Raw genomic sequence first — 22123 nt, 5'->3', positions numbered from 1 at the left:
GGATGTCATTTTAATGAATAGTGTAATTATTAAGATACCCTTTCAAATTCACCCTCTGTCTGTAGCTTTGTATCTTGTTCTTAGGTCACTCTAAATGTCAAGTGCTGGGCTATTAATGGACAACATCCATTCCCACAATTACATTTTCAGCATAACAAAGCCTTTCAGGCAGACTGAATCAAAAGAAGATGATGAGGTATTTTCCACTTTCCTCATTGGACATTTATCAATAACCAAGGTTACCAAGTTAAACGGATATCATACAGGATGCTATAATGGAGGCCTCAAAAAGGACAATTGGTCTTGTTTCACTGTGCTGGTGCAGCCCTGTATAATTACATTTAATGTGCCCTGTCAGACCTTATGTTAGTGCAGCAATTACCTTTAACAATACACATTCCATTATAACAGCCTCTCATCGTGGAAAGACTATTTTAACAATTTGTTTTAGAACCATGCAGTTCACATGTGTAATAATTGCTACATCATGACTAGTTTTAACAGATGAAATGAGATCTTTGAAATGGGTCAGATAATTTTACTGTAGTAAAAAAACATAGTATAGTTTAGCAAATAGATGGACAGAGTACAGGAGATATAAGCTGTAATGCTTCACACGTGTTAAGTCATGATGCAAAATAGGCCAACCCAAAAGGCTAATTCACCATGACTTCCCTCTGGTATTTTCAGTGGGTTTTTAGAAGATGGATTTTCGATTTATGAGTAAACAAAAATCTTCAGTTAGTATTCCTCAAAGAGACTTTCACATTTTGTTCTACAACATAAACTTATTCCTAAATCGTACATCCTTGTGGTAGTAGTAGTAGTAGTAGTCCTTTTTTAGCAACTTGTTAGCAACTTACATAAAAAATCCAGGTTTGAATTTGTGCGTAAATAAAGTTGTAGAACAAAATGTGTCTTCTTGAGTAATGTTAACCACGGTCTTTGTTTTACTCATTAATCAAACATCTCTGTTCTAAATACCCATTCAAATTTCAAAAGGGAACCCAGTGCTCGAAAATGCTAATTTTCTTCTGGATTTTAGGACTAACGTCTAGGTTACTGTTGTAACCTCCATTCCCTGATGGAGGGAACGAGACGTTGTGTCGAATGAAGTTACACTATGGGACTTTCTAGAAGGCCTCGGTTACCTCTGAACTTGAGAAAATGCCAATGAAAAATTGGCAGAGAGAATTTGCATGATCCTCCCCCGGACATATGGGTATAAAAGGAGGGAATCGTGCATCTGTTCATTCAGGTTTTGCACCGAGGAGCCGAGAATAAGGTTCGACCGTTACAGTGGCTCGGTTCAGCGTTTTGGCCCGGGGGACACAATGTCTCGTTCCATCCATCAGGGAATGGAGATTACAACAGTAACCTTGACGTTCCCTGTTTGTCGCCCATTCGATTTTGTGTCGAATGAAGCGACACTAGGGGTCCCTATTCAATCACATCATGCGCTGAACCGTGTACGTGAGCTGCTGATGCAGGTGTGGGCAGGCAGTTGCGTGCCAAAGCAACAGGCTGCGTCAGACTGCACGTACCCTTCTCCAACGGCCCATAAAATACGTCATAACGTTTTTAGGTTCCCAGCATCACGAAGAGGGGGAACAAGCGACGTGCCAAACATGGGAGTAGGCCGCACTAGTCACGCCTTTTCTCCCTCTATGTTTCTCGCATAGAGTTAAAGGGGCTGGGGACCATTTAATGCTATGACACACATCTGGTAATGAGTTCTTTTCCAACTCCTATTATTTCAGGGGGAAAAGACCCGGTGGAGACCACAATCTGCCCAGGGGAGTAAAATGAAGCAAAATAAGTCACATGGGTTTTCAGGCCACATGTGGAAGTGGTGCGGTGGTAGATCCTACCTGCTGCGAGGGAGGAGTTGCTACAAACACGGCGACCTGGGGGCAGAGGAGACTGCCCAAGGGAGACACGGGTCTGCTGGTAGGGGGACCGTACCGCGGAAAATACATACAGGGGGATTAATCCATGAAGGCCCATCCTGTGGAGCACCTATTCCAGTACAGAGTAATTAGTAACCATAGTGGGTCTGTTCAGGGAATTCCTCCACTCAATTCACGGACCAGAGGGTTGGGGGGAAAGACATCCAGGGAGCACGAGTTTAGTGGACTCTCCTAGGTGAAATAGCGTATGTGATTACCTCAGTGGAGGGGAAAGGCGCTATGTGCTAGCGGGCAGTTGGAGATCTCTTGGGAAGCAAACAGCTCTACATGTGCTTTGCCGAACCGCTCCCAAATCAGCTGGACTGCCAGCGGTGGAGCCTCCACTCTCCACTGAGCATGCCCTGTCCTGACAGCGCATCCACTGTCATGTTTAGGTTGCCCGGGATATGAGTGGTGTGCAACGATATGAGAGTCGCTGCTGGCTCCAAAGGAGGAGATGGCAGGCAAGTTGCGACATGTGACAAGAGCGCACGCCGCCTTGGTGATTTATGTACTCTATTGTGGTGGTGCTGTCTGAACGAATCAAGACATGCTTACCCCAAAGTAGCAGAAGAAACCTCCTTAGGACTAGAATTACAGCCAGCAACTCTAGGCAGTTGATGTGCCAACCCAGCCGGGGAACCGTCCAGGAGCCGGCGGATGCAAGCCCGTTGTACATGGTGCCCCAACCCTGTTTGGCGGCGTCTCTGGCGACAAGGTCTGGTGGCTGGCAGGGGTGTTGAACACACAGTATGTGCCATGGCGCCATGCCCATCTCGGGATTCGAGTCTGAAGCCAGTGCTGAAGCGGTCTCATATGCATCAACCCCGGTGGTGCGACCACCGCGGAGGATGCCATATGCCCCAGGAGCCTCTGGAATTGTTTTAGAGGAACCGCTGTGCCTGTCTTGAACAATGTGAGGCATTTCAACACCGACTGGGCACGCTCGTTGGTGAGGCTGAGACTGAGGCTGCTCGTTGGTGAGGCTGAGACCATGCAGAGAAAAGAGATGCTCTGAACCGGGGCAATCTTGCTCTTTTCCCAGTTGACCTGAAGCCCTAGACGACTGAGGTGTCTGATCACCTGGTCCCTGTGGGTGCACAGTAACTCTCGAGAGTGGGCTAGGATGAGCCAGTCATCAAGGTAGTTGAGTATGCGGATGCCCACTTCCCTTAGAGGGGCAAGGGCTGTCTCTGCGGCCTTCGTGAAGATGCTAGGGGACCGGGACAGGCCGAAAGGGAGGACCTTGTACTGATATACCCAGCCATCGAACGCAAACCATAGGAAGGGTCGGTGTCGAGGCAAGATAGAGACCTGGAAGTACGCATCCTTCAGGTCTACTGCTGTGAACCAATCCTGATGCCGGACGCATGTTAGAATGTGTTTTTGCATGAGTATCTTGAACGGGAGTCTGTGTAAGACCCGGTTGAGAATGTGCAGGTCCAAAATTGGCAACCCAACGCCTTTCTTAGGTATGATTCTCAGGGTCTCTTTGAGTAAAAATCTCCGCACGTAGGGTGTTGGCATCTTCGCCGTGCACCGAGGTAAAATGGACACCAGAGAACTGGATCACATAACCGAGTCGGATGTTCCTGGCCAGCCAGTGCGATGGGTTGGGAAGTGAAAGCTATGAGTCCGAAGGGGAAGATCGTATTTGACATACCTGGTGGGGCGGAGCAGCGGGGCTGAGCAAGTAGTGTTGTGTTGGGAGGCAAAAGCATCCCGAGGCTTTGGTGCTGAGAGAAGACTCTAAGCACTTACCTCCCTCCGCGCAACTGGCAGGGGGCGGGTTAGTGATTGAGGAGGAGGTCTCGTGTAAGGCGTCCTCTGGACTTGTCAGAACCGGCCGGCCGGGGGACAGCTGTAGTGGGTCCGGAAGTGAGGGGTCCATGACCGGGGAGCCAGGACTGCCGGAGTGTTCCACCGGGTTGTTGTGAGATCAGCATTTGCGGGCCAGTTGACACAGGGAATGAGGAAATCACTCTTTTATTGAGAATGTGGGTACCGCAGCCTGAAGGGGATGCGGCAAAGGAAATAAGGGTAAAAATTATCCTCCCGGCCCTCCACCAGGGGACGGAGTGGTCTGTTTACCAGCTCCAGAGCAAACGTCTCGTTCCCTTGGTCGTCCGCTTCCTGCTGGGCGCTCGATGCTGAGGCTGAGAGCTGGGCCCAGGTTGAGGCAGAGCTGCCTGCCGTTTGGAAGCCACAGGGGGACATCCTAGGCGAGCAGACGGAGCATGGCCCATGCTGGAATGGCGGCGAGGCATGATGTGGGAAATGGCCTCCATCTGTTTCTTCACCAGCGAAAACTGCTGGGCGAAGTCGCCGACGGTGTCGCCGAATAGGCAGAGCTGGGATACGGTGGCGTTGAGAAAGCGGGCTTTGTCTACCTCCCACATCTTGACCAGGTTCAGCCACAGGTGAGGGAGTAGTCAGAGTGGCCGTGAGGCGAGCCGCTCTCATCTCAAGCCTGGACGGAAGTCAACAAGCGTGCCGGAGGGCGGGTGGTTCGTGGGGATCTACTTGGCGAAACCTAGCCCGCTGCTATCCCCAAATTGTGAAACAAGTCGCCAGCCGGGTCGTCCTCAATCCCGTGGGAAGGAGCGACGCGGGAGGCGGCTGGAGTGGCGTTGTTTTTAAGAAAGGAAAGCCGCAACTGCAAGGTTGCCATGGTTAATTTCTCGCAGTGAGAAAAAGAACCATCCACAAACACCGCCTCAGTGTGATCATGGCTCAGACAAACAAGGCAGCATCAATGACCGTCAGGAGTGGAGAGATATCGACCACATGCAGAAACTACACAGGGGTGGATGGGCATCTTTTAAAAGATGCATCCTAAAAAGGACGTTCAACGCCTGCTGTGTGTGCTCTCAGAGAAATAAAGTCTTTTAGAAAAAATGTCTCTTTTAGAATCGCTGTCGAAGCACCCAGGGGCAAAGCTGCACTGGCGTGCAGAGAAGGAGAAAGCCACCGATACGCGCCATAGATCCAACAGCAACGCTCTGCAGAGGTGAATGGAACAGAACAACGCTTCATTAAGATGAAGAAATCTTAATGAAGAGATGCACGATTCCCTCCTTTATACCCGTATGTCCGGGGGAGTGACATGCAAATTCTGTCTGTCAATTTTCATGGGCCTTTTATCAAGTTCAGATGTAACCGAGGCCTTCAAGAAAGTCCCCCAGTGTCGCTTCATTCGACATAACGTCAAGTGAGTGACAGACGGGGAACTGAACAGTTCTTTAAACCCCTGGCTTTCAGCAAGGGGTCAGCAACCCAAAAGCGGCAAATCGAAGTTTCTAGAAAAGGAGTCATCCACCGATGGAGACATTACATTTTGTGTTATCTTGTTAATAATCAATTTGCTATTAATCTAATCATGATAGAAAGCAATACTACAGATCTGCATGCTCCACTGACGTAGAAGAGTGTAACATTTGTACCCTGTAGCACCACAAGAAGGAACATTTGAAAATCCTTGCAAAATGTGAACTGCTATGAGGAAGGCACTATAGTTCATTAGCTGGTATGAATATAGATCAAGTACTGACAAAATGGTTTAGTCCTTTTTTGCATTGAATTTGGTGGTGATGCTGTTGCCATGGTGCAAATGCATAGACCATTCAGCAATTCATACAAAGAGTGCACAGAGATTCTTACATGTCTTCCACTAACATATTGCCTGTTGAGCTGAAAATAAAGAATTCTTCACATTAGCACAGGATGTTCCAGGATGTATTGTGCACAATGTGGTTTACCATTCACAGTTCAAGTTGATGGACTCATAATAATGTTTGAAAACAAAGAGTCAGACAAATGGGAAATAAAATGGGAAAGTCACTGAAACATGTAGAGATGTTTTCACGACTCATAAAAATAACAATGATGCTTTAGTGTAGTTTAGAATTGCACTTACTTGAGTTACTGGCACAGCCTCTGCCTCTACTTTATTGATTACCTCCAGGGAGTTCCTGGGGACTGTGTCTAGAGTCTTGCAATCCATAGACCTGTGATTGTCATAGGAAGTGGTGTATGAACTTATTCAAATCCTCTACACATACATGATCTTGCATAATACACTCACTGAACACTTCATTAGGAACACCTGTGCACCTACTTATTCATGTGATTATCTCATCAGCCTATCAGTGCAACAGTGCAATGCATAAAATCATGCAGATATGGGTCAGGAGCTTCAGTTAATATTCACATCAACCAACAGAATGGGGAAAAAGTTGATCTCATTGATTTCAACTGTGGCATGATAGTTGGTGCCAGACAGGCTGGTTTGAGTATTTCCGTAACTGCTGAATGGTGGCCAAAAAAAGAAAGAAAAAGTAAGCGGCAGTTCTGCGGACGAAAATGCCTTGTTGATGTTCAAAGAGAGTTCAAAGGAAAATGGCCAGACTGGTTCGAGCTGACCGAAAAGCTACATTAACTCAGATTACGCAGATTAACTCTGTACAATTGTGCAATTTGTGGTGAGCAGAATAGCATCTCAAAATACACAACACGTCGAACCTTGAGACGGATGGGCTACAGCAGCAGAAGACCACATCAGGAATTTTATTAGGACAATAGTGTTTCTAATAAAGTGCTCAGTGAGTGTATATTTGTATATCTGTATATTTTACTAGTCTACCCCCTCCCAACAATATTTGAGTAGCAGCTTACCACACAAATTCCCCAGAATTCTTTGATGAACGTCTTCTCTCAAGTTTCCACTTTCTACTACCACTCCGTTCTGGACGAGGGTTGAGTTCTTCCCATTTCTCCAATGAAGATGGAACTGCTACTGCAAAGAAAATTAGGCCATGTTATTTGACACAGAGATATAGCATCACAACCAAGTAAACTGCAAACAAAACCAAAGTTTAGAGAATTTGCAATAGCACATGCTGTATGCCCATATAAAAGACCCAATAAAATGGACAAAATTATATTTTTGCAGATTTAAACGTGCAAATTTCAGTCACTCTTCTGGGAAAACACACCAAAAAAATTGATGACTAATCTTACACTACACAGATGTTTGTCCAATCAAATGCTCTTTAAAAGGAGAATGTCCCTCCCCCTAATATCACATGCAACCTCATAGAATGAATGTTTCTATAATTACTTTTTTTGCAAACAAAGATTTACATTGCGCTTTATAAATTTTTCCACAGTTTCCTGGTGAAATTAACACTAGAGGCACTACAACCCCATCAAACCGTCCATTTTATTAACTTTCACACAAATGAAGGGTACTATGGCTATTTATGAGGTTATAAACGCTCTGTTTTTCACTCTATTACTTACTAGATCAAAACACTTTTACTATAATGCATCATTTGAAAAACTATATATTTTAACGCTTGTATTACAGACCCACCTACAATTTCACACTTATTCCAACATGATTAGCTTGCACAGTAGCTCACCTGGTAGAGTCTTAGATTTTGCCCTGAGAGAGCCCAGCCAAGGATGCTTAAATCGAAAGTGAAAGTGAAGCAAAAGTGCCATAGAAGCGACACAAAATGACGTGGTTGCTTCAGTAAAAATGCTTTACATATCGAATTTGCTTTAAAAACACTACAGGTTAGGTTTAGGCATTGGCTAAGGGTAAAGATGTCTGTTTTCTTCACCTCTTGTTTATCTTTAAGGACACTATTGGTTAGGTTCAGGTTAAAGTTTTAGGTAAGGGAGGTTCGTTTAACTCATAACAACATCCATCTAAAATTCACCTTACAGATCCTCATCTAATTACAACATAATTTTGGTGCCCCCGCTGGATATTTCACTAAGAAACTGCAGGGAAACTTACAACAAAGCACGCAATTTTGGTTTGCAAAAATGTTGCCATGGTCAAGTAAATTTCATGAGATCAAGGTGGATGTAACTAAAGCCCAGTTGTGTTTCAGTCTAACTATTCCTGGTAGGGCACAAACAATTACTTAACCCAACATGTCAGGGGTTGTGTTAACTGAAAATTCTATGTCATGTCATTTACTGTTTTTTGAAACATTGACGGATAATTCCACATGCTATCCATCATTTTAACAGTAAATTTTTTTTAACCAAGTGCATCAGTTCCACTTCTGTCACTCACTCGACATTGTGTCAGTGAAGTGACACTAGGGGTCTCTCTTGAGAGCCTCAGTTGCCTCTAAGCTTTGAGAAAAGGCCAATGAGAATTGACGAACAGAATTTGCATGTCCCTCCCCCTTACTTATGGGTATAAAAGGAGGGAATAGTGCATCTGTTTAGTCAGATTTATTCTTCGGAGCTGAGCGGTGTGTCCAGTGAGCTGGTGTTCACGACTGTTCCACTCACCTCTACAGAGCTTTTCGAGTGAGTGACAGAAGAGGAACTGCACTTGTCAAGATTTATTATGGGGTCTTAGCCCCTGAAGCACTTTCCATATGTTCTTATCCTAGTACAATCTTGATACGTAACAATATGAAAACCAATAATATTCTTCTCAGTTAAAAAATGTATCAAAGTAATGTCAGAAAAGTTTTCTTTAATCACATAAACAAACACATTTTCGCCCGTGTAACCATCTGCTTCCACTTCATGGATTTACGAGAGTTCTTGGCAATTACAGCCTTGTTTTTGCTGTCTGGTAACACATGATACCTGGGTCCAATGTAACTTTGTCAGGTGTGCGGGAACAGGGTATGGTCTGTTTAACGTCCACCTGGATCAGCTCTGTTTCATCAAGCTTCTTCATGTATGGTGTGCCTGTAGAAGAAAGTGGGCTCTTCCTGTCTTTGCTGTGTCTTCTCTCACCAGGTTCACTAAGATCCAGTAGGTCCAGAGAGGAGGACAGAACTGGACAGAAAAAAGTAAATTAAGAAATTTGGAAGGAATTAATAAGAAAAACCCTATCCACTTTTTTTATTTTGCCCTTTAGCTTAAAAAAAGAAAGTGCCATTTCTGCACTATGAATAATAGTTAATGTGCCCAGTTGCAAATTAGCACATGAACCAAAAGCCTAGAGTCTCGAGGAAAGAATAAATGCAGCATACTGTAACAAACTCTAGCTTAGTCATTGCTCTAGGCACATATCTACCTGAGTGACCCTAGCAATAAAAGACAGCAGGCAGATCCGACAGCCAAGGGGCCAGAGTCAAATAATCTTTGATGTTGCCAGTTCCTCTTCAAAAGAACAAAGAGAGTTTGATATATTGTATGTACCGTATCAAGAACACTTTATACTGAACACTGTGTTCTGCTACAGAGGATGAAGGTTTGAGAGAAATGTTTTGATGATGATTTGGAGGGAATATAGTCAGCTTTTGTGATTACCCATATAATTAAAATCTAAATCTCACTTAAAGAATTTTGTGTGTGGCTTTTTGCTATTCAAATAAGCACACAATCCAGAACTGATTGTTTTTGAACAAAATAGGACTGCTGTAAATACAAGCAATTCAGCGACAAGATGATAGGAGACACATGAACATGTGCATGTCTGCAGCACAATAAACCACATCCACATTATATGACTTTTTTCAACTGAATCTATTAAGATTCTATTAAAAAAATCTAAAAACAATAGACACAGAGAGATGATTAGATTCATTGTACGACCAAACAAAGTAGTTGTAAATATATGTGACATTTTGTTAACTTCCACAGCTTCTATACCATTCCTGTTAAACTACAGTCTAGAAGAACCGAGGTCTTCTTAACCAGGTGGTAGAAAAAAATTGACATGTAGGTCAGTATTGTACAAAATGTCAACATTTGGGCGAATGCATGTTCCAAGCCTCAAGGGCTTCATGATACACCTTTTGAAATATGGCACTAACATGGGCACTGAATCCAAGTTACCACATGTGATTTTGTCTCTGCCAACCATACAAAGCCAATTGCTGGACAGGTCATGGACTATAAAAACCTGCCAACACAATGACATGATACAGACATTCAAAGTGGTTTAATAGGCTGGTCTTACTTTAAATCTTATAAGCCATCTTAAAGAGTGGTGTAGGTGGCCTAACACATTGATAACATGATAAACTAAAGGCTGCTGAAGCCAAAGCAAAGCAAGCAGTGATTTTGTAAAGCTAAAATCTCATTATAAAGAGTTCACTCAGGAGAATCTGCCAGGGAATAATAATTCAATTCAGAGGCATTCCTTTTTAACAATTACAGCAGATCCCATTAAATTATATAATCATCTCCATTCCTGGTGCAGACAGACAATGCTAGAAAAAGCTGGATGTTCCTCTAATCATTAAATGTCTTAATAATTTTAAGAAGTTTAAGAATTAATTTTAATTTCCATTTAAGCATAAAAAGTACATAGTCATGTTTAGAAACAATCTATTATTATCATTTTGCACCAAACATAGTAATGGCACCAACATTAAACTTTAATGGAATGCAAAAAATCTTTCATACTGCACAAGTAAATCAGCACTGTGTGACATTTTGATTGATCAGTAAGTATTAAATTCAGAGGAGTTTCACAGTAATTAACAGACTGCTGCTTTATTACAAGCAAATCAAAAGATCCTCCAAACATAATCTGTTGGTAATTAGAATTGGCTGTTTTCTCTGATATGAAAGAGCTCTCCAAATTGAGTACAATCAGAAATTGAAGAAGATACTCTCCAGGGAGTGGAAACAGTTGTCTTTATTGCTTTGTGATATACGTGTACATAGGCAAGCCAGGATGCAAGTAAAAGAAAAGCTTTAGTTGCTCAAACTCTCAGTGTATATTTCACGTAACAGAATCTGTCTTGCAGTAAGTGCCTCATATCTCTTGTAGAGCTTCCTCATTTAGTAATGTGTCAGTATGCTCTACTAATTAGAAGTGAAGATATATATATGCAGACAACATCTGTGATGAATTAATTAGGAAGAAGACTGAGAAGTTTTGGTGTTAGTAGCCACTTTCGATGTCTGAGTACTGAGTCTAACAATATATATTAAAAGATAATATATTAGAATATTATATTCTAAACACAAATATCACTTATGTCACTGAGTAGTAGAGATCGGGGGAAATAGATATTTCAAAGTGTTATGATACTTTACCTAACAATACGTTTTCAATATTATAATGGCTAGAATCAATATTTTTAGTTACATTTATCAGAATTATATTTTGGGGAAAAAAAATAACTCAAATGATTGAGAAAATAAAGCATGCTGCATTATTAGGTCAATGACCACTCCATTGTTTTTATTTGATTTGCAAACTCAGAATTCAAATTGCAAATTCAGAACAATCTAAGAATATAAGCAAAGATATTAAAGGTTAAGTCTAGTCACTCTAATAAAGTAGATAGAAATGGGGAAATCGTAACACAAAATATAGCAACTGTAGGAGTTTTTTTTTTTTTGCACTTCTATTTCTTTGTTTATTACAAGAGGATATATTCATACAAATAAATACTACTGTGTATCATGTTGATTTTCTATGCAACAGTGAATTAACAGCAATGGTGATTTAGCAGTATTCCTTTTATGTGTACAAATACAAATCATACATGCTATTTCTTACTCAAGGTGGCACTGGTGTTTCCGTGATTGACTTGATTTACATTTGAAATGGTTATATAATGAAGAAACAACATGGAAATAAATTATAGCAAGTACAACACATGAACAGTATGATATCACTATTGTCATTTGGGTAAACTACTGAAATGATGTAAGTTATCCATCTATTTTGACTCAATAAGTGCTCAGTTGCATCTCAGGAAATTTCAGTGTGAAATTAATGAATCGTGTTCTACATTTTTCTAAATCTCTTTGATATATGAAATATAAAACATCAAAATATATTTTATTCTTTTATTTTATAATTGTCTTGAAAATATTTTTGAAAATTTGACAATACCTGGGCATTTTGTAGATCCATTTGTAATAGACTTAAGGGTCTGGTCTCTAAAGACCCGATGGTGTTTGGTGAAATTCCCATGCATTGAAGGGTTAAAAAAGTCCATTTTGGTATTGACATCACCTGTCTGTTTATATGCAATATGATCACATAGGAATTCAACATGCTGCTTCTGAATGTTCATGTACCCTGAATTACTGAATTATTATGTTGTGCTGATATGGTGTTGCACTAGCAATGTCTGAGATGCAGGTTCTGGTCCAATGGAAACCAGGAAATAATCGCTGTAACACTTCCCAAGGAAGGAGGACAGGAAACAGGTCTTCACCACAAGGTAAGGTTTTTTTAATTCCCTTTTTGTTCCGTACAATCTCACTATTTACATACACAATACAACACAATGCCAAACACTGGGTTCGCATGTCATCTCTCTCCCCTCTGGGGCCCTCTCGCTGCCTTTTTATGCCGCTCTCCTCGTACTCACTGAAATTAGAGACAGGTGTTTAGACATAATTTAGCTCAGGTGTAAGCGCCCTTACCGCTTTTCTCTCCCGGACGGGCGCTTGACCACACCCCCGCTGCCACAATCGCGTTCATATAAACAATACTGCACGCTTTTCTGAGATTGCATTTAAAATAAAAATATTACTCCACTGATGGTTAGGCTTAGGGTTGGTGTTTGGTTTAGGGAATAGAGTTAATAAAAATATGCATTCCTGTTGACTGGATTGCATCGTTTACAAATAAAATTACAACTTACGTTTGGCACCACACTGTGGACATTTCACCTCAACTGTTCCAGTTCCAGTTGGGGGCAGAGGTTCGAATTTCAGTAAGCACAGACTGATTTTAGGAGCACAACGTTTGACCTCCTGTTCCCCAATTCACAGTGTTATCAGTTACTTAAATGTGCATGTGCCCATTAGCTGGACAAGCCTGTTTATTTCCGTGATTTGAAGAAGCACACACCATTATTGTCATATTTTATTGCTGATTTTAAATATATTATTTGATCATAATCTAGACCAACCACTTTGGAGATTTCAGCCTTTCCTCATTCAAGAATATAGGAGCAGAACTTGTACGACTAGAAAATAGCTGCTCAGAGGCGTTGTAAATATGGTCGCCAAGTGTCTATATCTTGTTTCATTTGTAAGGATGTCCGCAAAAAGACTGCCTATGTTATATGCTACTTCTATGGCTCTGTGGTAAAGTAATGCAGTAAATACTAAGTCTAATTAAGAAGAATGATAAACAATTCAATAAAAGATCGCTATGTATTACAGTTTTAAATTGGAATACACTAAACAAAGAATTGCAATATTATAATATGGCAAACCAAATACAATATCTATATAATATTGTATCGCCAGTTCCATGTAGATTTCCACCCCTATACGGAGGGATTATTTAAATATAAGGTTGAATTTTGTTTGTTTAGTTTGTTTAGTAAACTACAGACAGTGGAGAAAGAGATTTTTTGGGGAAGGCTAGTATCTCAGGTACCTGCTGTGTTGGAGGTTACTGGGCGGGCAGCTCCATCACACTTGGTCTCACAGAGGAAATCATCGATGGAAGGGCTCAGCAAGGGACGGCTCTCTTGTTGCTCACTCACCAGCTGAAAAATCAGGCAGAGGAGACTGGTGAGATCAACATTAAGCACTCAGCCTTTGGTACTACCATTGTTTGAGTTGCATCCAGCCACCTTTGCACCATGACCATCTCTGCGTGTGATTTTCAATGATGGTAGTCACCTCTCTCTTCAGCCCCTACCCATTTACAGAACTGAGATGACTTTTCTCACCTTGACCCCTTACGATACCTAGCTTCTCCCTTCTCTTTCACACTTAAAAGAAAAGTAAAAACATAAATAGTATATCTTTGGCTTGTTTTCCCATTTCGAGCATGTAGTAATTGTGCATGATTGTGACAAAGAGTAAGGCTGTCTTTTATTATGCCCCCCATCAGTGTACTATGACTAAATGTGTGTGTGTTCTGAGAGACTTGAAGAGAGGTGGCCATGTGTCTAACAGAATGGAAAAAAACACATCAATCATCATCCGCTTGCTCTCATAGTGTTCATTCAGCCATGCCACAGACTCATCAGAGAGCACTATTGTGGGGAGTCGGTATGGATACAGCATATCTGCATTTTCAGGGATAATTTCCTCTCTTTTTTTTTTATTAAATCTTTTAGTCAGGACCAAAATTTACTTTTCCACATTTAAGGGCTTCACAATTCTTAAAGGGATAGTTTACCCAAAAATTAAAATGATCTCATCATTTACTCACTTTCATGCCATTCGAAATGTGTATGACTTTCTTTTTTCTGCTGAACACAAAGATTTTTAGAAGAATATTTCTTCTTTCAATATTTCAGGTCCTTTCAATGCAAGTGAATGGTGACCAGACCTTTGAAGCTCCATAAATCACATAAAGGCAACATTAAAATAAGTATTCCATACTCCAGTGGTTTAATATATGTCTTCTGAAGCAAAGCAACTACAATATTCCAATATTTCTATTCTTTTTTTATTACAATCAATCCCCACTTTCACTTTCAGAATGTGAAAATCGAGATTTACAGTAAAAATGACTTAAATATTGATTGGTTTCTCACTCAAACCTATTATATTTTCAGAGAATGAGAGCAAGACAAAGAGACCCAAGAGCAGAGGAACAGTTCAAAGGATTTATTAACAATAAATTATAACTTTAACTGTACTGTCAGAAACTGGAGGCATAAATATCTTACGATGTGTGGTTTCTAAAACAAGATAAATCAAATTAATCTTGTTTTAAGGATCTTTTTGGATATTTTTACAGGAAAAAAATAAATAAATAATTATTGAGAATACAATTTTTGCACGAATATCAAAGGTCTTATGATGCGTTCACATACAACGCGAAGTACATTTTTTGACCGCTGGATTATAAATGTGTGCTTAAACTCACGTTCGCGCTAGCAGTTGTTGTAGTACACCACTACAACAATTTTTTCATCCATTTTTCCAGATTTCTTCTGCTACTACGTCAGTACATCAGTGACATCCAGACAATCTTAATGCTGATAGGCTTTCGGGACAAAGCGTAATGGAGATTTTTCTCTCGAGTTGAAAAATGTAAACTTGCGTGAATATGCAAATTCACACTGGCAGAGACGAGGAATCCTCTGTTGAAGATTCGTGAGCACAGAGAACAAGCGTACAGAAGATGGAAGGTAACCACACTCCCGACACATGGGCAGAGATGGGCAACCAAACAGATACACGAGATAGGACCAACTAGGCAGAGAGAGTGAGGTAAGTTACTTCACATAAAACAACAATCTAGCAAGGATGCTGAGAATACAAAGGGTTTAAGTAGGGAGTTAATTAAAGGAGAACCAGATGTTGCTAGCATGCTAATTAGTGGCATGATCAGTGTTCCCCTGGGAACAATCAATGTTCCCATGGAAACACTGATCATGCATGCCGGCTTCACCTGCGAGACATGAGGGAGATAAAAGAACAAAACACAGAATAAACCAACAAACTCACAGGTGCCGTGACATATATAGCTTCTGAAGACATTGATTTAACTACTGGAGTCATATGGATTACTTTTATGCTGCCTTTATGTTATTGTTGAAGCTTGAAATGTCTGGTTATCATTCAATTGCATTGTATGCACCTACGGAGCAGAAATATTCTTCTAAAAATATTTGGTTGTGTTCAGCAGAAGAAAGAAAGTCATACATTTAGGAGGGCATAAGTGTGAGAAAATGATGATAGAAGTTTCATTTTTGGGTGAACTATCACTTTCATTTATTTCCTCAATGTTGTTCTTACTACGTATTATCATAAGTAAGCCTATCAGTTATGCTGTTTTGTGTCTGTACAAGGTGCAAAAACTAATTTCTGTATAAACTATACATAAATACACTCTTAATATTTTTTATTCTTTACATTTTTTATGTACAAATACATTTATAAAATTTTATCAACAATCGCATCAATTCCAAGTTTAAATGCCCACACGTTGCGCTAAATTAAATAGCTAATTAAATGTTTTCCCAAGCAGATGAGGTCCATCCATCCATCCATCTTCAACCGCTTATCCGAAGTCGGGTTGCGGGGGCAGCTGCTCCAGCAGGGGGCCCCAAACTTCCCTATCCCGAGCCACATTAACCAACTCTGACTGGGGGACCCCGAGGCGTTCCCAGGCCAGTGTGGAGATGTAATCTCTCCACCTAGTCCTGGGTCTTCCCCGAGGCCTCCTCCCAGCTGGACGTGCCTGAAACACCTCCCTAGGGAGGCGGCCAGGGGGCATCCTTACCAGATGCCCAAACCACCTCAACTGACACCTTTCAACACAAAGGACCAGCGGCTCTACTCCGAGCTCCTCACGGATGACTGAGCTCCTCACCCTATCTCTAAGGGAGAAGCCTGCCACCCTTCTGAGGAAGACCATTTCGGCCGCTTGTACTCGCGACCTAGTTCTTTCGGTCATGACCCAACCTTCATGACCATAGGTGAGGGTAGGAACAAAAACTGACCGATAGATCGAGAGCTTTGCCTTTCATCTCAGCTCTCTTTTCATGACAACGGTGCGATAGAGCGAGTGCAATACCGCCCCCGCTGCCCCAATTCTCCGGCCAACCTCCCGCTCCATTGTCCCCTCACTCGTGAACAAGACCCCCAGGTACTTGAACTCCTTCACTTGGGGCAAAACCTCATTCCCTACCTGGAGTACGCACTCCATCGGTTTCCTCCTGAGAACCATGGCCATAGATTTAGAGGTGCTAATCCTCATCCCAGCTGCTTCACACTCGACTGCCAAGCGATCCAGTGAGAGCTGAAGGTCACGGACCGATGATGACATGAAGACAACATCATCTGCAAAAAGCAGCGATGAGATCCCCAGCCCACCGAACCGCACACCTTCCCCACCCCGACTACGCCTCGATATCCTGTCCATGAATATCACAAACAGGATTGGTGACAAAGCGCAGCCTTGGCGGAGACCAACCCCCACATGGAATGAACTTGACTTCGTGCCGAGGACCCGGACACAGCTCTCGCTTTGGACGTACAGGGATTGGATCAGCCGAATCAGCCGAACCCTCCTCTCCAGCACCTTGGAGTAAACTTTACCAGGGAGGCTGAGAAGTGTGATACCCCTGTAGTTGGCACACACTCTCTGATCCCCTTTTTGAAGAGGGGAACCACCACCCCTCTGTTCTGCCACTCCTTAGGCACTGTCCCAGATTTCCACGCAATGTTGAAGAGGCATGTCATCCATGACACCCCCTCCACATCCAAAGCTTTCAGCATTTCTGGTCGGATCTCATCAATCCCCGGGGATTGCCACTGTGGAGTTGTTTGACTACCTCAGTGACCTCCCCCAGGGAAATAGAATCTGATCCCCCATCATCCTCCGGCTCTGCCTCTACCATAGAGGGCTTGTTGGGATTTAGGAGTTCTTCAAAGTGTTCCTTCCACCACCCAATAACCTCCTCGGTTGAGGTCAACAGCGTCCCATCTTTGCTGTATACAGCTTGAATGGTTCCCCGTTTCCCCCTCCTAAGGTGGCGGACGGTTTTCCAGAAGCACTTTGGTGCGGACCGAAAGTCCTTCTCCATGGCTTCTCCGAACTTTTCCCACACCCACTGCTTTGCCTCCCTCACGGCCGAGGCCGCAGCCCTTCGGGCCTGTCGGTACCTTGCAACTGCCTCCGGAGACCTCCGGGACAACAAATCCCGGAAGGCCTCTTTCTTCAGTCGGACGGCTTCCCTGACCACCAGTGTCCACCACGGTGTTCGAGGGTTACCACCCCTTGCGGCACCTAAAACCTTGAGGCCACAACTTTCCACCGTGGCTTCGGCAATGGAAGCTTTGAACATTGCCCACTCCGGTTCAATGTCCCCAACCTCCGCAGGGATGCCTGAAAAGCTCCGCCGGAGGTGTGAGTTGAAGATCTTGCGGACAGGGACCTCCTCCAAATGTTCCCAGTTCACCCGCACTACTCGCTTGGGCTTCCCAGGTCTGTCCAGAGTCTTTCCCCACCCACTGACCCAACTCACCACCAGATGGTGATCGGTTGACAGCTCTGCCCCTCTCTTTACCCGAGTGTCCAAAACATATGGCCTCAGATCCGACGACACGATTACAAAATCGATCATCGACCTTCGGCCTAGGGTGCTCTGGTACCACGTACACTTATGAGCATCCTTATGTTCGAACATGGTGTTTGTTATAGATAATCCATGACTAGCACAGAAGTCTAATAACAAACATCCACTTGAGTTCAGATCAGGGGAGGCCGTTCCTCCCAATCACGCCTTTCCAGGTGTCCCTGTCGTTTCCCACGTGTGCGTTGAAGTCACCCAGCATCACTATGGAGTCCCCTACTGGGGCCCTATTCAGGACTCCATTCAGGGTCTCCAAGAAGGCCGAATACTCTGAACTGCTGTTCGGTGCATATGCACAGACAACAGTCAGAGTTTTCCCCCCCACAACCCGTAGGCGTAGGGAGGCGACCCTCTCGTCCACCGGGTTAAACTCCAACGTAGTGCCGCTCAGCCGGGGACTCGTGAGTATCCCCACACCCGCCTGTCGCCTCACACCCTGGGAAACTCCAGAGAAGAATAGAGTCCATCCCTTATCCAGGAGTACGGATCCAGAGCCAAAACTGTGCGTCGATGTAAGGCCCACCAGATCCAACTGGTAACGCTCCACCTCCCTCACTAGTTCCGGCTTCTTCCCCCCCAGTGAGGTGACATTCCACGTCCCCAGAGCAAGCCTTTGCTGCCCGGGTCTGGTCCGTCGAGGCCCACGGCCTTCACTGCCGCCCATATGGCAGCGCACCCGACTCCTGCGGTTCCTCCAATGGGTGGTGGGCCCAAGGGATGTAGAGGGGGGTTCCACGTCGCTTCTTCGGGCTGTGCCCGGCCGGGCTCATGACAAGCCCGGCCACCAGGCGCTCGCCGATGAGCCCTCCATCTGGGCCTGGCTCCAGACGTGGGCCCCGGGCTTCCTCCGGGCAGGGTAACTCCTCCTCTTGCCGTTTTATCCATGAGTCACTGTGAACCATTCTTAGTCTGGCCCCTCACCTGAGACCACTTTGCCTTGGGAGACCCTACCAGGAGCACATGGCTCCAGACAACTGTAAGGTATGGCGGAGGATCAGTGGCCTTAACAGATTCACGAACAAACAAGAACTTACTGTTAAAAACTCCCCTAATTACTGAAATAGCGCCAACCAGTCTCCACAAGCACAATAAATGTATTGACAAAGAGACAATGAACTATTGACAGAGAACCGCATGTGACATCCGCATGCTCACCACGTGCTTATCGTGTGGACAGGAAGGGGGAAACTTTGAACGTAAAAATGTGTGTGTGTTTTTCAGTTAAACACAGAACTGCATATTGCTAATGAAATACGTGTAATCCCTGTATGTTGTGTATTTCTGAGGTATATCAAACTCGTTAGAACTGTTTCAGTTGTTTGTTTTAAACTCTGAGGCCTCATATTTAATAGCCTCAGTGTATATTCCCTTTCTAAGTGTACTAAACACATGTTTCTTGGTATCAAATTAAACCTTACGATTTGTCCGAGCTGAATTCGAATATAAGATCTCTGTAGAATGATATTACGCGATGTTTTACTATCTTTTGAGTCATTCAGCCCAAAATCTCTTACTGTCATAAACATGCAAATGAGCTTTGACAAAGGAACTCTCTCATGCCCAGAGTAAGGGAGACTTTTACGACCTCCAAAGGAATGTTCAGAGAAGTGCTGACCCTCACTTCATTCTCTTACTGAGAAAGAGAAATGAACCCTGTTAATCCTATATATATATTCTATATATCCATGTGATAAATATTGACATGTATCTAATGTGCCATCTCACATTTTCCCTTAAATGTGCTTGATCTATGTTTTCTTGCAAACTAATGGGTTAATGTTTCAGACTTTGCATACTATGGTTAACCAAAATCATATGTGTGGCATATTTGGTCTCTATAACTTGGTATTTTGAAGATTGAAATGACTGTGTACATGATATGTCGATAACAACAACATATTAGTATTACAAGTATATTTCCTATTTTCTTTCTTGCACATGCAATGGGCAATTTTACAACAAAGAGCAATAAACCAAATTCCCGCCTAGAACTCAAACCCTTCTTATTGGTCGAGCCAATGAGAGGTGGGACCTGTTTCCTGAGGGTATAAAATTGCTGCGCCCACTTCCTCGCCCCCTTTTTTCTCTTAGCCCTCTCTTAGCCCTCTCTTATGCTCCTCTGGCTTCCTGCCTCTCTTGCTCTCTGAGCCTTGTGCTCTCTCACTCTCTCGCTGAATGATGCCAAACTAGAAGGCCCCAAGGACTCCCAAGCATGTGCCAGGCTACGGCCTTGTCTCTGACTCCCACTGGTTCTCTCTCTCATCAAGACAACATCAAAGATCAACTGGAGCCTCAACAAATTGCATCAGGACAGTTTAATTCAAATGGGACATGCAAGTATCAAACTTAGTCTCATTATTTGATACATTAAGTATCCTCACCCCTTTCTAAAAAGGGCGTGTCAGAACTAATATGATGGTTTGCTCAGGCTGTTGATCTGCTGAACTTCAAACAATGCTATAACTTCTTGCCTTCCTGTATTCTGCTTCAGCCCTCTTTCCCTTGGTAAACTGTATGCATGTATGTATATGTATGTTAGAGTAGTTTAAATGTTTAGTCTAGTTAATAAAGTCTTGTTCATGTCACATGTAAAGTTGTCTGTGTCTCAAGCTCATATCTAAAGTCACTAATCATAGATTTTGACTACTTGCTCGTAATACTTAGTAAGAAAGACATTTCCCTTGCCCCGGAAATGTACATTTCTATTAATTAATTAATTAATAACCAAAATTGAGTGTTCACGGGATGAACCGAGTATTTGGTTGTAATGTTAATGTAGCTACATCAAGTTATCCCGATTAACTGATCCAAATATTCATAATCGATTATAACAAGTGATTGATTATTAATATTTCATAGAGCTGATTCGCTACCTAATGGTGGAAGAATGTAGAGCTGATTCGCTACACAACACAACCCTCAGGATCATAAGGGCACACAAACCTCTCCACCACGATAAGGTGCTGGTTCCCGGAGAGGAAGCAGATGAGGTTTTTAATGTTAATGCTCTTTCAAGTTTTAAATCTTCCTACCCTAAACCTTACTGATAATGTCATAAAAAGCAAATGTGTTTTGAAAATTGCTGAAACAAGCTCAACATTTTGTAATGCTTCTATGACACTTCCACTTCAAGTGTCAACTCCTGTGTTCATCAGGACTCATACCTCTGTCCTTAACATTGCCCAAAAAAGCTTGTAAATGTAATTGATTACAGAAGTGTATGAAACAGGGCAAAAAAGTAAGTATTTATTTACTGATAATCTGCCGTTGTACTTGTGAGTTGTGTAAAAGAGGATAAAATTTGTTGTTAAATTTTTTTTTTTTATTGTGCCTCTAATGTTCATTTTACCGGGAAACTGCTGTGATGCACATAAAAAGGCATATAAAAATAATTTAGCAAAAATGTATTTACAGTATACTGTAGTAATGTGATTCTATGAGACCAGATTGCTTGTAGAGGAAACATGGCATTTGTTTCCTGCAAAAACAGCAAGAACACTTATTATGGGACTAGAAATTTATTACCAGCTGTGTCATCAGAATGCCGATGGTTGTAAAATAGAACACGTGTGATTTCATGTCACATCCACTTGCTCTAAAGTATATTTGGATTCTGACATCAACAGAAGCTTCAACAACACTGCCTTATTTAACGGACTGTTGTAAGTTTAGCATTTAAAGCAAATTGAATGGAATTATAAATTGATTGTAAACTCTGACCTTATCAAGACTTGCTTAATTGAGGGCTCCAGTATTTTCCCTTGAATGCATTTTTAATTTGTTCATGGCTTTACCATTTGACCATAGAGACAAAAGTCCATCAGGAATTAATTTACTGAGAGACATAGGAAAAAGAAAAAATATTTTATTACCCCCCCAAAAAAAAACACACAAAAAAAACTAAAATTAAAAATAGCTGTGCTTGACAATTTTCTAAGTTATTCACATTCTACTCGCAAACTGAACAAGCAACTGTACAAGACTTGCAATCTCTAAATTGACAGGAGCTTTGAAATACACACAAAATATTCATGAATAATGAAAGCAGCATATGTTGGTCAATTGGGTTGTAGAGACAACTTTGGCTCTGCTGGTGTCAGGGAGGAGATTTATCTCTTTGCTGTCTGGAATGCCTGAATGTTGATCTCCTGCTGTTACAAC

General features: G+C 42.5%; 1 protein-coding gene across 1 annotated transcript in view; it reads right to left on the bottom strand.

Moving 5' to 3' along the window:
• The window catches only part of pex5la (peroxisomal biogenesis factor 5-like a), a 106385-nt gene that overhangs the window by 39452 nt on the left and 44810 nt on the right, over window positions 1–22123 (bottom strand). The window contains exons 3-6 of the mRNA XM_052130795.1: window positions 13297–13408; window positions 8571–8765; window positions 6624–6744; window positions 5866–5956 (exon numbers count right to left, since the gene is read on the bottom strand). Of these exons, the coding sequence (XP_051986755.1) occupies window positions 5866–5956; window positions 6624–6744; window positions 8571–8765; window positions 13297–13408 (519 nt within the window). The remainder of the gene's footprint in view (window positions 1–5865; window positions 5957–6623; window positions 6745–8570; window positions 8766–13296; window positions 13409–22123) is intronic.

Source organism: Xyrauchen texanus, chromosome 7 (genome assembly GCF_025860055.1).
Source record: "Xyrauchen texanus isolate HMW12.3.18 chromosome 7, RBS_HiC_50CHRs, whole genome shotgun sequence".
Lineage (NCBI taxonomy): Eukaryota > Metazoa > Chordata > Actinopteri > Cypriniformes > Catostomidae > Xyrauchen > Xyrauchen texanus.
The sequence above is the reverse complement of the archived record's forward strand: the minus strand, read 5'-3'. Positions and strand labels throughout refer to the sequence as shown.